Source organism: Pan paniscus, chromosome 2 (assembly GCF_029289425.2).
Source record: "Pan paniscus chromosome 2, NHGRI_mPanPan1-v2.0_pri, whole genome shotgun sequence".
Lineage (NCBI taxonomy): Eukaryota > Metazoa > Chordata > Mammalia > Primates > Hominidae > Pan > Pan paniscus.
Genome location: NC_085926.1, coordinates 49,507,532 through 49,525,401, shown reverse-complemented (window position 1 = coordinate 49,525,401; position 17,870 = coordinate 49,507,532). Strand labels below are relative to the sequence as shown.

The 17,870-nt window shown below is 51.8% G+C and overlaps 1 protein-coding gene across 15 annotated transcripts in view; it reads right to left on the bottom strand.

The window, feature by feature from the left end:
• Positions 1-6,390: 6,390 nt before the first annotated feature.
• DAG1 (dystroglycan 1) overlaps positions 6,391-17,870 on the bottom strand; it is a 68,919-nt gene continuing 57,439 nt past the window's right edge. For all 15 annotated transcript variants that reach the window (XM_008972266.6, XM_034956459.2, XM_003818856.4 and 12 more), the window contains one exon: positions 6,391-11,215. In XM_008972266.6, the coding sequence (XP_008970514.3) occupies positions 8,813-11,215 (2,403 nt within the window). In that variant the 3' untranslated portion in view covers positions 6,391-8,812. The remainder of the gene's footprint in view (positions 11,216-17,870) is intronic.

Genomic DNA, 17,870 nt, shown 5'->3' with positions numbered 1-17,870 from the left:
TTGTAAGAAATTGTTAAGATTGCTCGGGCTGGGCCGAGCACGGTGGCTCATGCCTGTAATCCCAGCACTTTGGGAGGCCGAAGTGGGCAGATCATGAGGTCAAGAGATCAAGACCATCCTGGCCAACACGGTGAATCCCCTTCTCTACTAAAAACACAAAAATTAGTTGGGCGTGGTGGCACGTGCCTGTAGCCCCAGCTACTTGGGAGGCTGAGGCAGGAGAATCGCTTGAACCTGGGAGGCAGAGGTTGCAGTGAGCCGAGATTGTGGAGTGCACTCCAGCCTGGTGACAGAGCGATACTCATCTCAAAAAAAAAAAAAGATTGTTTGGGCTGGGCATTGTGGCTCACGCCTGTAATCTCAACACTTTGGGAGGCCGAGGCGGGCAGATCACCTGAGGTCAGGAGTTTGAGACCAGCCTGGCCAACATGGCGAAACCCCATCTCTACTAAAAGTACAAAAAACTAGCTGGGTGTGGTGGTACACACCTGTAATCCCAGCTACTAGGGAGACTGAGGCAAGAGAATCTCTTGAACCTGGAAGGCAGAGGTTGCAGTGAGCTGAGATTGTACCACTGCACTCCAGCCTGGATGACAGAGTGAGACTCCGCCTCAAAAAAAAAAAGAAAAAAAAAAAAAAACGATTGCATTGAAGTTGGGGCTTGAAAGAGCCACTTTCCGGCCAGTAACTCAGTAACTGACATTATCCAGTTTGTACTGTGGCCAGGCCACGGTGCAGAAGAAAATTAACTGTTTAGGTTTTATAATGTCAGTAAGTCCCAACTGAACGTTGATTTTGTTGTTTTTGTTTTTGTTTTGTTTTGACAAGAGTTTCGCCCAGGCTAGAATGCAGTGGCGAGATCTCGGCTCACTGCAACCTCCACCTCCCGGGTTCAAGCGGTTCTTCTGCCCCAGCCTCTCGAGTAGCTGGGACTACAGGTGTGCACCACCACACCTGGCTAGTTTTTGCATTTTTAGTAGAGACGGGGTTTCACCATGTTGGCCAGGCTGGTCTTGAACTCCTAACCTCAGGTGATCCACCCGCCTTGGCCTCCCAAAGTGCTGGGATTACAGGCGTGAGCCGCTAGGCCCGGCCTCTCTCAAGACCTTTTGCAACGGAAGTGGGAAGTGATCCTAGACTACTGGCTCCAATTCCCTAGAAAGGGAGCTGGTCTGGCGTGAGCTCTGGACCATTTTGGCAGGCTCCAAACTTGGTTTTGCCCTCTATAGCCTAAGGATGCGACACCATGCGGACAGAAGACAACAGCACCCTCAGACCTGGCCCTGGCCAGCTCCCAACTGGATGTCCCTGCTGTTCCAATGCATGCCTAGAGCTGTGAAGACAGCTTTGGGAAAGGTGTTTCCTGGGGCTTCAGGGTACCCCCACTCAGGGAAAGAATAAGTCGCCAGCAGCCTCATCCCACGTCTGCTTCTAGTGCCAAACAGGGGGACCCAATCACACAAGTGGAGGCACCTCATCTCCATCCAGTACCCTCCCAGATCTCACAGTACCCTATCAGGCTACCCCCTTTAGGCGGTGCCCTCAGGAGCTCTCTGGCTGGAGGAAGGAGAGACAGAGAGGCTCCTGCAAGCGCTGAGCTCTATCTATACCGTGTGCAGGTCCCGCGCTGGGCTCCGCGGGGCACGGGGCCTAGAGGCAGGCAAACGCTAAGGCGAGGGAGTACGCACAGGAGGGCTCCTTATTGGTTCCCCACCTCTGAATTCAAGGTTTGCTGACTGGGGTCTCGGTAGCGGAAGCCTGGGCCCCAGACTCGCCCCTCTTATTGCCTGCCCGCTTCCCTTGCCTAGGGAGAAGGGCACTGGCGAATCACAGGCTCCCCAGGTTGCAGCTACACTCGCCCCGATGCCCTCAGGGACTGTGCAGCAGTGGTGGAGAGAAGACAAGTCTAGTTACACCACCAGCTAGCGGCCGCGCTCGGACTGGCTCCCCGCGGTTGGGCTACTCGCGGGCTTCGCCCCGCCCGCCCGCCGGCCCCACGGCTTTAGCCCTGCCCACAGCCCCGCTCGGCCCCGCGCTGCCGGAGATTTTCGTCCACTCCCGAGCGGCCTCAGCTCGACCCACGGCCGGCCTCCGGAGGCTAGCGCTTTCCGGGAGCTGGCAGCGTTATTAGCCCCGCCCACAGCCCGACTCTTCAGCCCCGCCCACCGCTGGCGACTTAATCCTCTGGCGCCACCTCCTGGGAGGCCGCGGACACTGTCTCCCTCTTCGGCCCAGAGCTGCTCCTGGCAGTCCACTCTGCTGGGCTCACCTAGGGGGCATCTGGAGCCACTACCAAGGTTGGGAGCTCTCCCTATCCCCAGCCCGAACCTGCCCAAGGCCCTGCGTCTCGCCACACGGAGCCTTCACAGGGACATGGACAGAACAATTCGTCTGACCCGAACTGAGACTCTAGGATAATCGCCACCAAAACTGGGGGTAGTGGGGCTAACCAGGGCCCCAGCAACCCGGTCTTCATGCTGCCCATGCCCTAGGCTGTCCTTAGGAGGGCCCCTCCTGCAGGAGCACCCGAACTCCAGCTGATGGGAGCCCCCACTTTGAACCTCTTGCCGAACATCCTCTAGATCTTCCAGGGTCCCCACAGGGAAATGGTACCCAGCATTTCTCCATAGGTGCTTCAAATAATTCTTTGCTGCTCTACAACAGGAACAGAATTTCATCATCAGAATTAAACCTGGCCGGGCACGGTAGCTCACGCCTGTAATCCCAGCACTTTGGGAGGCCGAGGTGAGTGGATCACCTGAGGTCAGGAGTTCAACGCCAGCCTGGCCAACATGGTGAAACCTCGTCTCTACTAAAAATACAAAAATTAGCCGGCCGTGGTGGCGGATGCCTGTAATCCCAGCTACTCCAGAGGTTGAGGCAGGAGGATCGCTTGAATCCGGGAAGTGGAGGTTGCAGTGAGCCGAGATGGTGCCACTGCACTCCAGCCTGGCCGACAGAGCAAGACGCTGTCTCAAAATAATAATAGTAGTAGTAATAATAATAATAATAATAATAATAATAATAATAATAATAAAACCTAAAGTGTTTGGGTCACATTTAGAACTGAACACGCCTCACACTAGCCACAAGACCCAGACCAATAACTCCCTTGCCCTCTCTGGGCCTCAGTGACTTTGCCTCAAGGTAGTTGTGAGGAAGGTGAGCAAAACAAGGAAAGAGTCACCAATGGATTTGGATTTTTAAGATATTGAAATCCCAGGCCAGGCGCAGTGGCTCACACCTGTAATCCCAGCACTTTGGGAGGCCAAGGCAGGCGGATCACAAGGTCAGGAGATCGAGACCATCCTGGCTAAAACGGTGAAACCCCGTCTGTACTAAAAATACAAAAAAATTAGCCAGGTGTGGTGGCGGGCACCTGTAGTCCCAGCTACTCGGGAGGCTGAGGCAGGAGAATGGCATGAACCCGGGAGGCGGAGCTTGCAGTGAGCTGAGATTGTGCCACTGCACCAGTCTGGGTGACAGAGCAAGACTCCATCTCAAAATAATAATAATAATAATAATAATAATAATAATAATAATAATACAAAAAATCAGCCAGGCGTGGTGGCACACACCTGTAGTCCCAGCTACTTGGGAGGCTGAGGCAGGTGAATCGCTTGAACCTGGGAGGCGGAGGTTGCAGTGAGCCAAGATGGCACCACTGCACTCCAGCCTGGGTGACAGAGCGAGACTCCGTCTCAAAAAAAAAAAAAAAAAAGGAAATCCCAGTGCTTTGGGAGGCCAAGGCGGGAGGATCACTTACTTGAGGTCAGGAGTTCGAAACCAGCCTAGCCAAGATGGCGAAACCCCATCTCTACTAAAAAAAATACAAAAATTAGCTGGGTGTGGTAGCACGTGCCTGTAGTCCTAGCTACTTGGGAGGCTGAGACGTGAGAATCACCTTAACCCGGGAGGCAGAGGTTGCAGTGAGCCAAAATCACGACACTGCACTCTAGCCTGGGCCACAGAGCAAGACTTTCAAAAAAAAAAGAAAAAAAGAAATAGGCCGGGTGCGGTGGCTCATGCCTATAATCCTAGGACTTTGGGAGGCTGAGGCGGGTGAACTGCCTGAGCTCAGGAGTTCGAGACCAGCCTGGGTCACATGGTGAAACCCCATCTCTACTAAAATACAAAAAATTAGCCAGGCGTGGCAGCATGCACCTGTAGTCCCAGCTACTCAGGAGGCTGAGGCAAGAGAATTGCTAGAACCCAGGAGGCGGAGGTTGCAGTGAGCTGAGATTGTGCCACTGCACTCCAGCCTGGGCGAGAGAGCAAGACTCAGTCTCTAAAAAAAAAAAAAAGAAAAGAAATAGAGAAATGAAGCTCACTCTCGAAAGACTGATGCTTGAATTGGGCCTTCTTTGCTTTAGGGGAGCTAGGAAAGGGCCTCTCCTAGGAGCTTGTTCAACCTGTGGGCAACAAGGGGAGGCGGGGCTGTGGGCTACAATGAGGTAAGTAGTGTGGAGCCTCCAGCCCCCCCAAGACTGGTGGTATTCTTTTTTTTTTTTTAGACAGAGTCTCGGCGTCTCGCTCTGTTGCCCAGGCTGGAGTGCACTGCAGTGGTGCAATCTCAGCTCACTGCAAGCTCCACCTCCGTGGTTCATGCCATTCTCTTGCCTCAGCCTCCCGAGTAGCTGGGACTACAAGCGCCCACCACCACGCTCAGCTAACTTTTTTATATTTTTTAGTAGAGACGGTTTCACCATGTTGGCCAGGATGGTCTCATCTCCGGACCTCGTGATCCGCCTGCCTCGGCCTCCCAAAGTGCTTGGGATTACAGGCGTGAGCCACCGCGCTTGGTCCCAAACTGGTGGTAGTATTCTAGAGGCCAGGCTGGCCTAGACACACCACAAGATTTTCCAGCTAACAGCCCTTATCCCAAGACTAGCTCAAAGATCTAGGCCTAAGGCAGTGCCTTTATGACAAGAGAAAATGCAGATTCCTCTAGCATTTTCTAGAGACCAGCACTGTCTCCAAGCCAGGCCAGAGTCATTCCAAGTCAGAGGAATGTGGGAAGGCAGATTCCTGTAGGTCTGATGTTCCTTTTTTCCTACTCTCCTGTCTACGACCCTCTAACCCCAGCTTAAAAGACCTGAGCAGTCCTCATCCAAATCAAGGAACAGGGATCTGGCAGGAGTGCCAGGGGTCAAGGGTCTGCTGGGCTAAACAGCGGATACTACCCCATCCCCCAAAAGAGGCAGGGCAGAGCTGAGGCCAGAGGTCCTTCTGGCCTTAATGTTCTCTGCCAAGACCAAGTATTCCCTTACTTGAATTCAGAACAGTGAGTCCACTCATTACCCAGTGGCTTCAGGTTAGATGTTAAGCAAAAGTTCCTGAGGTCAAGAGAGTAACGACGGGGTAATTTTCTGGGCCCCTGCTGCTAGGCCTAGGGAGTGAAGTGTGTGCTGGGGACAGCCTTTCCTGGCACTTAGCATGGTGCACATTCAGGTCCTAACTCCAAGTAGTTGTTGGACCTTCAACAACCCCCCACCCTGGGAATCAGCTCTTATCTGCAATATCGGACCAGCCTCTGTGGGTCTTTGAGCAGAGGAGCAGGGGTCATGGTAAGCAGCCAGTGATGGCAGAGTTGAGCCCAGAAGAGGCACCAGTTGTTCTGTGACCAATCACTCGATTCTGCCCCTTTGCCCCTTGAAACACAGCTGCTGCATCTCCTGCCGCCCACACTCCGAGCAGTGTCCTAGGACAACCCATCTGCCCCTTCCTGGGCACTGAGTCATGATCAGCCTACCCAGCTGGCCTGTCCATCCCAAGCCAGGGACTGAAGGTCACCCCCCAACCCCCAGAACCTAGAGGCCAACCAAGGCAGAGCAGCCTGGCCAGAAACCATTGTTCCCACCCCAAGGCCAACACAAACCTGCCTTGAGACTACCTGGGAGACTAGCCAGTCCCAAGCCCACAAGACAATGCGGGCAGGAGGTGGGGTAGAGCTGCAGCCAGAGGTATCCCTAGGTCCCCATCTTCACAGAGACCTGGCCTGAAGGACCCCTACCCAGGAGGTACAGGGGCTGACACACTCTGGGGCAGAAAACCTGTGACACTTTCCCACCATCCTCCTTCCCAGCCAGTCTCACTGGGTTCTCTGCTATCCCCCACCCCTTACAGAGGAGGAACTGAGGATGTAGGAGACTTGTCTTAGCTGACTCACAGGCAGAAGAGGGGTGAAGGGGGCATTACATGTTGGCAGAGTTTCTGGAGTGCACACCCAGCCCTCCCAGCACAGAAATGGTAAGGCTTACATGGAGGCCACTGGGCCAACCCCAAGTGGACCCGGGTGAGTCTCCTCTTCCCCATCACATAAGCCCCCAACCCCTCATGTCCAGGAACCTCTCCAGATGCCAGGGAAACAGATGCCCAGACGCAACGGCGTTGTAATAAAGACACTGCTTTTATTTAGTTTGATATGTTTCTTTACAGAATGCAGAAAACACATCTTAGAATCATATAGAAGGAAATAAAAACACATCAGTGGTTGGTGAACACTTGAATGTGAGATTGGCTCTCCATCTCACAGAGTCCAACGGCCATCACCAGCCCAGCGCTCAGGGGAGCAGGCTGCCTGCAAAGGCATTGTTGCTGTTGTTATTCTGTTCACTGCCCCATCGCCTCCAGTTGCTATGGCAACAGGCCATTCTGGGCCAGCCACGTCTCTGCATGGCAGTGCCCAATGGTGGAGTTGCTAGGGGCGACGGAGCTGTTTGGAAGGTCTTTCAAAGCCCTCACCTGGAACATTGGGAATTGTTTATTTTTTGATGAGGTCATCAGAAATAATCTCACCAGGTCAGATCCCACTTGTGCTCCTGTCTCTGGGGCACCAGAGAAACTCTGACTTGGAGGCATGAGCCCAGTCACCAGTGGTCCACTGAGCCCGCATTTACAGGCTCCCCCACAGGGGCACTGTTCACTCCAGAGTACCCCCTGGGGACTGGGGCAGGGGAGAGGGGCTGGGCCCTGTGGGAGAAGGCGCAAGGGGAAATGCCCTCTGGAGAGCAGTAGGACGGAGACCCCTCCCCTCCTACCAGCCCTCCCCTCCTGAGGCAGCACACACAAATCCTCTGCAAAACAGTCGATATGGCTTAGAAGTAGCTGCTCCGTGTGCAAAGGGAGCCTGGGTCCACCCACCCACCCTCAATCAGGGAAGGGATACATTATTGCGAAAGGCATTCCTCCCTAAAAGGTACCCAAAATAACGCTTCAGACATCAAGAAAAGTCATGCTCAAAATGGTTTCTTCCACAGGAGGAGAATCGAAGCAGAGTGGGCGCCCCTGAGTCATGGGACAGAGATGCAGATGGACGGACGGATGTTCTGCTAAAAAAGGCAAAAGAACCCCAGTGTAATTCCAGAATTTAAACCATTAGGAAAAGTAGGGAGAAAAGAATCAAAATAAGCAAAGCCGTCAGTTCCATGGAATCAACACTTAAGAGCTCGTACAAACTGCTGTAAGCATCACCATTTTAAATCTTTTTTTTAATAAAACAATTTGAAGCTGTATAAAAACTTTAGTAAAAAATTAGCTTTGAGAGCTCACAGATTTTTATTATGAACTATTGCTGGCACTCCTCCCCAGCCGCCAGACCTTTTCCAGTAGTTCAGGCCCAAGGCCTGGGACTGGAGTGCCAGAGAAAAGGGATGGGGTGGGTCAGGGCAGGACTGTGGACTGTTAGGACAAAGCGGCCAAGGTCAAGTGAGGAAAGAGCATCACATGACATAAAAATATTGCATCTTCACCAAAATGTCCCCCACTGAGTGTTTCAAAAAGCCGTGATATTCCTTTTAGGAGGGAAAAAAAAAAAAAAACAACACACAGAAAAAGGGTAAAACAAAATAGGTTGATGTGGTGGAGACCTTTGACCTCCCAGGTGCCCCCACAAGCAGCTGGCCCACCCTGGAGCACCAAAGTTGGGGGCCACAGCCACCGCTGCCTCTTGGAGTCCCTTTTTCATGGAAATGAAGACCCCTTGGTGGTGGGCCACTAGTGTACGTACATGGGCTGGAAGTGGGGATGTCCATGGCCCAAGAGACCCCTCCAGCTTCCAGCCCCTGGCAACAGCGGGAGAGCAAACCCAGCACCAGGGACTTGGTGTGAGCCAGGGCCGGGAGGCCCCCAGTCAGGCTCTGGGGTATCAGAGCAACCAAGTTGACGTAGTGTGAAAAAATAGTATTCCTTTGATAAAAAATACTGTCCCTTGGTCTTCTCTAAGTTTGAAACACCCTGGGAGTTTATTTTTAGCAAAGCAATTCCCCATACCCACCCAAAAATTATACATACAAGTTTAGGTAAACAGCAGATTAAATGTAAAAACTTAACCTTAACTTCTGAAAGTCCTTTGAATTTAATCTTTAGTTACTGTTTTCCATGTTACATCCTGCAGCTAGACACACGTGAATAGAAAAAACAGTACAGTTAGTGTTAAAGGCAAAACGCAGAGAGCCAGGGGGCCGCCCGGCACTGCCTGCGAGTTCATTCATGGTTCCTCGCTCCCTCCACCTCCACTCCACATGGTGCTTTCAGAGCCAGCCATCAAAAATGAAGCGAAGAATTCTCTATGAACAAACCAAAAGCTGTTAGGCAAAAAATAAAAATAAAAAAGTCCCCAAAGTCTCTCCAGCTGCTTTGGGGTTTGGGAGGACCAGAGAGGGCGGGCTTGTCCAGGCCCCTGTGTCAGTGTGTGCTAGGTCAGGTGTCGGCTCCCGGTGGGCAATGGTCTGCAGGCCACCGGTCTCCACAGACAACACCATGTTGTCTCCAGGCCCCTGCCCTACCCTGCCTCCACCCAGGCGCTTGCGGGTTAAGGTGGGACATAGGGAGGAGGTGACCGGTATGGGGTCATGTTCTTGGGACGGGAGCCCTTGCCCTCCATGGGTGCTGTGAAGGGCGGTGGGGGCTGGTAGGGAGGCGCATTGGGATCCTCATCCCGCAGGGGCGTGTATTCTCCCACGGTGTCCTGGTTCAGAGGAGTGGTCTCGGGCACACTCTGGTTGGGGTACTCAGGAGGGGGTAGGGGAGCCTTCTCCTCCTGCAGAATGAGTGGCATGCTGGAGGAGGGTGGGGGCTTGGAGTCATCCAGTTCGTCTGCAAAGATGATAGGCACCCCCTTCTTGATGAAGGTGGCCTGGTCCTCAAGGGTAAGCTTGCCCTTCCGCTTCTTGCGGTAGCAGATCATGGCAATGATGCCAGCAATGAGCAGGATGGCTGCGACCACCACGGCCGGAATGACTGTGTGCAGGTAGACGTCATCCTCACTGCTCTTCTCAGGGTCCCTGTCAGGCACTTCTGTGGGCGGCGCCTCTGAGGGCACTCTCCTGGGTGGTACCACAGGAATAAACTGTAGGTACCGACAACTGCCAGAGCCCGTCACAGCGATGCTTGTGGCCTTAAAGTCAGGCTCTAGGGAGTTGGAGAAGGCAGGCCGAGGTTTTCCATCATCCTCAGCGATCCGGCGGCTCAGCCCAGCGATCTGCTCCTTGGGGCAGGGCTCCAAGGGCAGTGTGTTGTTGGTCCATTCCACCACGATGGAGCCCCGGGTGATATTCTGCAGGGTGATGGTGCTACAGTTTCGGTCTCCAAAGGCGAAGGCCAGTTTCTTTACCAAGGCAATCTTCTTGTGGATGTCATTCAACACCAGTGCCGGGTCACCCACAAACTTGGCCTTGAACCTTGCAGGAGCCCTATCCCCTTGGGGGCGCCTGTGGACGTGGATCTCGAAGGCATCCACAGCCGACAGGCCCCCCTTGTCTGTGGCATGCATGAAATACTCGTGTTTGCCCACGTGGCTGCTGTCGGGAAGGCCATACATGAGCTGGCTGTTGCTGTTGAACTGTACCCAGGACTTCTCGCCCACCAGCTGCTGCTCCCGCAGTTTCAGGGTCAGCTTCAGCTTGTCAGTGGTGGTGTCCTCATGGTCATAGAAAGTGTCTGACGGGATCTTCACCTCAAAGTAGGTGCCAACCCAGGCATCTACCCTGTCAATATGGTTCTTGAGCTCTGGGCGCTGGTTGGGTTCTCCGCCACGGGGCACTCCACTGGTGGTGGTGCGAATACGAGTAGGCGGTGAGGCAGTTTCCAATCTGGTGATGGGAACTTTAGTGGTGACCCGGGGCACTGGCCGGGGTGTCCGTGGTTTCTTGGTCGGCCTGCGAGTCGTGGTGGTGGTGGAGTCAGTTGAAGGCGTTGCTGGTTTTGGTGTGGATACTCGTGGCTTCTTGGTGGTGGTTGTGGGAGGGGTAGCAACTGCAGTAGGCTCCACATAGCCAGGAATGGTCATCGTTGGGCGAATCTGGCCAGGAACTGTGGTGCCAGCTTCTGACACCCGAGTAGGCTGGATGGGGCCTAGGGTTGGGGTTTGAATAATGGCGCCTCGAGTCCGGATAGTGACCGTGGGTTTCCCAGGAACAGGATCCCTGACTGGAGGAGCCATGGTCTCTGTTGGAGGAGCAATGGCTGGAGATGTGGGGGTTGGCACGATCCTGGATGGGGGCTCCTGGATAGCCGTGGTTGGGGGCCCAATGGCAGTGACAGGTGTGGGTGTAGCATGGATCTGCCTCCGGACGCGTTTGGGAAGAGGGGGCTTCTTATTGGCGATGTGCCAACCCACCACAGGGTAGCCAAGCTGAGCAGACATTGCACCCTCCCTGGCAGGGGCCTCTACACCACGAATGTCAGGCACACTGTTCTGGTTCAGGGAGCAGCCCAGCTTCCAGGAGAGAAGGGCCCCATTCTCCACCACCTTTTTTGCATTTCCCGGGCCAGCCATGAAGGCCGACATGTCAAATAGTCTGTTATTCACCACCGGCACTAATTTCATGTTGTGAAGCTCTACTTCTGAGAAGCTCCGCATCCTGTGCAGGAGGTCAATCCTTTGCTTTGGGGTCATCTTGGTGAGGTCGGCATCCAAAATCACCGTCAAAACAGTCACAGGTTCATCCGCAGCACAGGCAGATGATACCACCTCACCAGGGTCTGGGGAGGCTGTCCTCACCGACTGCAGCTCACTGTGGTCTTCAGGGTAGACCTCGATGGAGAACACACTGGAGGTCTGGGGGATGTGGCTCCCGTTGGCCCCCAGCCGTGTAGCGCTCACTGAAATGTAATGCACACCCTTATCAGTGTCAAGGGGGAGGCCCTCCAGGATGTGGCTCTGTGAGTCCCAGTGCAGCCAAGATGGCAAAGCCTCCTTCCCTGCCGCTGATACCTAGAAGAGACACAAGCATAAATTAAAAATACTATTGTCACTGCATAACCTGAATATGATCACAACAGTTAACCTGAATTGTGTGACAGGTTTAAGGTATAATTCAGAATGCCTGCTGGGGAAGCTGATTCCTCTCCCCTAGAGAGACACAACTGAGTTTATTTACCTGTCACAAGACTAGGGCTATGAGATGGGCTAACTTGGGAGGCAAATATCTCACCCAAGGCCACACAGTGGGGAGACAGCAGTGCTGGCACTCAAGCACATGTCTCATTCCCAAGAACTGATGCCATGGAGCTCATGACTGTTGTGGATTTTATAACAGTGACACACCCTGCCACCTACTTGCCCATTCTACCTGAAGAATCAAGTCACATTCCAGCCCTCAGCATTCCTTTCCACCCTTGCTTCAGACTTCTCCCCGGCCCTCTGCAGACACCACATCTTTGCTCAGGTCACATGCCTGGCCTGGAGGACCATTCCTGCCCCAAAGTGGAGATGCACACAGGTCTGGGTACAAGGGAAGGCTCAACGCTCTGAAGGACTCACATTACAACATCGCGTTACATTCAAGTGTAGTGGGGCACATTTGTGTAGCAAAGAGAGTTAGTTGTATCTAATGTTTTCATTTACCCTGCTTCTCAAATCTCAAGACAAACTGTGGTGCCCAGGGAACAGAGACTAGAATCAACTATTCTAGAATAGTGCTTATTAAAGGAATCCCAAGGAGCTCTGGTCTCTCTAAAAGAGAGAGGTTCTACAGTCAATCAAGTACAGGAAATACACAGAGACCTCTTCTGCCCTTGGAGAGACCAGGCACAGAAGCAGGCCTAAGGAGCTCATCACCTTATTCCAACTCAACAGCATCTCCCAGACTTCTTCTGTTGTGGAAGTCCCTTTCCACAGAGATATAACTGGTCATACTCAGAGCACCCAAGGAAATGCCACCATAGAAACCTCCACCAACAGCTGACAAGAGGAAAATATGACTTAGCTCTCGCCCCAGCCCCATCTGTGGCTCCTCTCACTTTTGGGAAACACCTACTCCTGCCCCAATGCAAGAAAGGTGACACCCCCCATTCTCTGGTTGGCCTGAAGGCACTCTCATCTCCATTGTCCTATAACAAGTACCAGAGACAAATTGGCCAAAACACAGTACATCACACTGCCAGACTCAGCTTAGGACTGCCCTTCATGACCACTGCTTATCAATAGGGGGACCCTAAAATGCTTCCCTCCCTGTGGCAGGAAAGCTAAAGCCATTGACTGCTGGATTACCCAGTGGCTCTGGTTCCCTGGGCTTCCTCCTGCCAAAAAACAAGGTACTTGAGTGATTTGGAAAGGAGACCCCAGGCTTGTACCCAGGTGTCCAGGCAGCAGCCTTATCAGAAACTAGATAATTTCCCCCCTTTAAACTAATTTAAACAGGTTTCCTACACCCAGCAAAAATGTATGAGAAAGCTGGGCATGGTAGCTCATACCAATAATCCCAGTACTTTGGGAGGCCAAGGCGGGAGGATTGCTTGAGGCCAGCAGGCATTAGAGACCACCCTGGCCAACACAGTGAGACCTCCATCTCTATTTCAAAAAAAAAATTTTTTTTAACCATGAGATTACTGACATTGTTAGGAATTATTATTATTGGGCCAGGCATGGTGGCTCACCCCTGTAATCCCAGCACTTTGGGAGGCCAAGGTGGGCAGATCACCTGAGGTCAGGAGTTCGAGACCAGCCTGGCCAACACGGCGAAACCCCATCTCTACTGAAAGTACAAAAATTAGTCGGATGTGGTGGCAGGCACCTGTAGTCCCAGCTACTCAGGAGGCTAAGGCATAAGAATTGCTTGAACCTGGGAAGCGGAGGTTGCAGTGAACTGAGATCACGCCACTGCAACCCAGCCTGGGTGACACAGTGAGACTCCATCTCAGAAAAAAAAAAAAGGAGTTATTATTATCAGGGTTATCATTTCCTAATTGCTCTCTGAGCCAATCATTAAGGGTTAGCAAATAGTGTTTCTTTTGTGATACCACATTGCATCAACTCTAAGATGTGCCATCATCTAATTAAGAATCTCCCACCCTGTCACTCACCATCAAACATCAGAAATGTTAAAACATCTGTAAACATGGGTGTCTTCAAATTCATGAAAAACGCTAAATATATTTTTCTTTTAAAATATTTTTTAACCATAAAAATCACACTTATTGGCTGGGCGTGGTGGCTCATGCCTGTAATCCCAGCACTTTGGGAGGTTGAGGCGGGTGGATCACTTGAAGTCAGGAGTTTGAGACCAGCCTGGCCAACATGGCAAAATCCCGTCTCTACTAAAAACACAAAAATTAGCCAGGCATGGTGGTGCACACCTGTAGTCCCAGCTAGTCGGGAGGCTGATGCACAAGAATGGCTTGAACCCAGGAGACAGAGGCTGCAGTGAGCGGAGACCACACCACTGCACTCCAGCCTGAATGACAGAGTGAGACTCTGTCTCAAAAAAAAAAAAAAAAAAAAAAAAAAAAAAAATCACACTATTTCAAATGTTTTGGCTGAAAAATCTAAGCTTTACATTTTTCAGTTCATTTATATTAAATAAAACTGCCACATCCGTATATAAACACATAAAATAAAGGTTGAATGCTCTTGTTTTGCAAAAACAAACAAAAAACCACCATGAAGCAAATAAGTAAGGCCCATGAGATGTTTTACAGGAGTGGGATAGAAGTAGGGGTCCTGAGAGGTGGAGAGTAGGTGAATTAGGGTGTGGACCGCGGTTTTTGGTCACCTGAGGGTTATTTCCTAACTCTACTCCATCCCAATGGCCACCAGTAGGACACGAGCTCACATGGCAGAGGGAGGATGAAGAAAGGTGACAGGGAAGGCCTGGAATAGAGGTCTGGGTAAAGCCAACCAAGGAGGAGCCAACTGCAGAGGAGACTGAACAAGGTTGAGAGGGACTAGAAGAAGGGAGCCAAATGGCTGGCTAGAACCATGGGACATTCCTGAGTGGCTAGGCGCTCCATCAGTGTTGATAAGTCAGCAGCCTGTTGCCTCTCCAAGTCTGTCTTCAACTATACAAGGGCACTTTTTTTTTTTTTAGACAGCGTCTCACTCTATCACCCAGGCTGGAGTGCAGGGGCGTGATCTCGGCTCACTGCAAGCTCCGCCTCCCGGGATCACGCCATTCTCCTGCCTCAGCCTCCCAAGTAGCTGATTTTTCGTGTTTTGTTGGTTTTGTTTGTTTTGTTTTGTTTTGTTTTTTGAGACAGAGTCTCGCTCTTTCGCCCAGGCCGGACTGCAGTGGCGCTATCTCGGCTCACTGCAAGCTCCGCCTCCCGGGTTCATGCCATTCTCCTGCCTCATTCTCCTGTAGCTGGGACTACAGGCGCCCACCACCGTGCCCGGCTAATTTTTTGTATTTTTAGTAGAGACGGGGTTTCACCGTGTTAGCCAAGATGGTCTCGATCTCCTGAGCTCGTGATCTGCCCGCCTTGGCCTCCCAAAGTGCTGGGATTACAGGCGTGAGCCACCGCGCCCGGCAATTTTTCGTATTTTTAGTAGAGACGGGTTTCACCGTGTTAGCCAGGATGGTCTCAATCTCCTGACCTCGTGATCTGCCCACCTCGGCCTCGCAAAGTGCTGGGATTACAGGCATGAGCCACTGCACCCGGCCACAAGGGCACTTTTTAACAGAAAATAGAGAAGGGCCCTGCCTTCTCAAGGCTTCCCAGCCTGGCTCACTTCCTATTCTGCTGACCCCAACAGCCAAAGTTCTGCTATCAGGCAGTTCCTACAGAACAAACTCAGGCCATTCTATAGGAAGGCTCCCACAGCGAAGCCATCCTTGGAAGCCATACACTTATTTTAACTATGCCAAGTAACTTAAAAACATGTTAATATTATGTAACAAACAATAAACACTAAAGAAAACCTCAGGTTTCACCAAAGCAAGTTATAATGCTCAATTTCAAATTGGGAGATGGGAGATGAGAAATGAGCTTTATTTTGACTACTGAGAACAAATTCTTTCACAATTTATTTAATTTTATTTATTTATTTATTTTTTGAGACAGAGTCTCACTCTGTCACCTGGGCTGGAGAGCAGTGGCACGATCTCAGTTCACTGTAACCTCTGCTTCCTGGGTTCAAATGTTTCTCCAGCTTCAGCCTCCTGAGTAGCTGGGACCACAGGTGACTGCCACTATGCCCGGCTAATTTTTTTTTCTTTTTCTTTTTTTAGAGATGAGATTTCGCCATGTTGCCCAGGCTGGTCTCAAACTCCTGGCCTCCAACTCCTGGCCTCCAGTGATCTGGCTGCCTCAGCCTCCCAAAGTGCTGGGATTACAGTTGTGAGCCACTGCACGTGACCAAATTCTTTTACTATTGTCTACCCATGGCTTTGCAGCCATGTAAAGTTTACCCATGTCTTTGGGGCAAGTCATGTCAGAAAAACAGAGCTTATATGGTTCACATCTGTGTCACTGCCCAAATCTCATGTCAAATTATTATCCCTAGTGTTGGAGGTGGGGTCTGGGGGAGGGGACTGGATGATGGGGGTGATTTCTCATGGATCGTTTAGTACCATCCCCCTAGTGCTGTTCTCATGACAGAGTTCTCACAAGATCTGGTTGTTTAAAAGTGTGTAGGCCAGGAGCAGAGGTTCACGCCTATAATCCTAGTACTTTGGGAGGCTGAGGTGGGTGGATCACTTGAGTTCAGGAGTTCAAGACCAGCCTGGTCAACATGGCGAAACCCTGTCTCTACTAAAAATACGAAAATTAGCTGGGCATGCTGGCAGGCGCCTATAATCCCAGCTACTCGAGAGGCTGAGGCAGGAGAGTCGCTTGAACCCAGAGGGCGGAGGTTGAAGTGAGCCGAGATTGCACCACTTCACTCCAGCCTGGGCAGAAGAGCGAAACTCCATCTCAAAAAAAAAAAAGGCCGAGCACGGTGGCTCACGCCTGTAATCCCAGCACTTTGGGAGGCTGAGGCGGGCGGATCACGAGGTCAGATCAAGACCATCCTGGCTAACATGGTGAAACCCCGTCTCTACTAAAAATACAAAAAATTAGCGGGGCGAGGTGGTGGGCGCCTGTAGTCCCAGCTACTCGGGAGGCTGAGGCAGGAGAATGGCAGTGAACCCGGGGGGCGGAGCCTGCAGTGAGCCGAGATCACGCCACGGCACTCCAGCCTGGGCGACAGAGCGAGATTCCGTCTCAACAAAAAAAAAAAAGTGTGTAGCACCGCCCCCAGCCTTCCTCCTGTTCCGGCCAGCTGTGTGAAGTGCCAGCTCTCCCTTTGCTTTCCACTATGATTGGAAGCTTCCTGAGGCATCCCCAGAAGCAGAAGCCACTATATTCCTTGTATAGCCTGCAGAACCATGAGCCAATTAAAACTCTTTTCTCTATAAATTACCAGTCTCAGGTATTTCTTTATAGCACCACAAGAACAGACTAATATAAGAGCCAAGTCTCTCCAACCTAGTCACCTGCTTTCCCCTCTGCAAATTTTGGCTCCCCAGGGTCCTGAAGTCCTGGCCACTACCTGGCTGCAGGACAGGTGTCTAGATCTACAGCCCTGAAGCAGGCAGTCACTCCACGATCATGGGTACTACTCAGGAAGAAAAAGTACTAACCTGAATGTTCTAAAACCCCTGCATCTCCAGTCTTGGTACTGGTGACATCAGGCCCAAGCAGCACTTTGAGTGGTACTGGTGACATCAGGCCCAAGCAGCACTTTGAGTGGTACTGGTGACATCAGGCCCAAGCAGCACTTTGAGTGGCAACGATTCTTTATATACATATATGTATATGTATATATAAGGGTCTCACTCTGTTGCCTAGGCTGGAATTCAGTAGTGTGATCATGGCACATTGCAGCCTCAACCTCCCAGGCTCAAGCAATCCTCCCACCTCAGCCTCCCAAGTAGCTGGGACATAGGCACGTGCCCGGGTATTTTGTGTGTGTGGGTGTGTAGAGACAGGGTCTCATTATATTGCCCAGACTGGCTTTAAACTTCTGGGCTCAAGCAATCCTCCTGCCTCAGCCTCCCAAAATCCTGGGATTACAGGTGTGGGCCACCATGCCCAGCCCTTAAATATACATTTTTTTGAGCCAGGGTCTCACTCACTGTCACCAGACTGGAGTGCAGTGGTGCAATCACAGCTCACTGCAACCTCAAACTCCTGGGCTGAAGTGATCATCCCACCTCAGCCTCTTGAATAGCTGGGACTACTTGAGCCAGGTGTGTACAACCAGGCCTGGCCAATATTTACTTTTTTGTAGAGATGGGTCTTCCTATGTTGTCCAGATTGGTCTTGAACTCCTAGGCTTCAGTGATCCTCCTGCCTCAGCCTGCCAAAGTGTTGGGATTACAGGTGTGAGCCACCGTGCCCAGCCATGATTCATTTTAATAGAAGGGCTACAGGAAGCAAAACAAACCTAATTTCCACAAGGAACCTGGCCAAGTCACAGGCACACTGGCACTTCTGCATTTTCAAGGCCATTTGGGGAAAGCCCCTACCTGGAAAGTCTGAACATGCCTGAAGGTTTGGCAGTGTCCACAGTCCCCAAAGGATTCCACTAGGAGCCCCACCCTCCCAAAGGGACTCAGCTCAGGGCTTAGCTCATCCCGGAGGTGCTAGGGGATAAAGCACCTGCT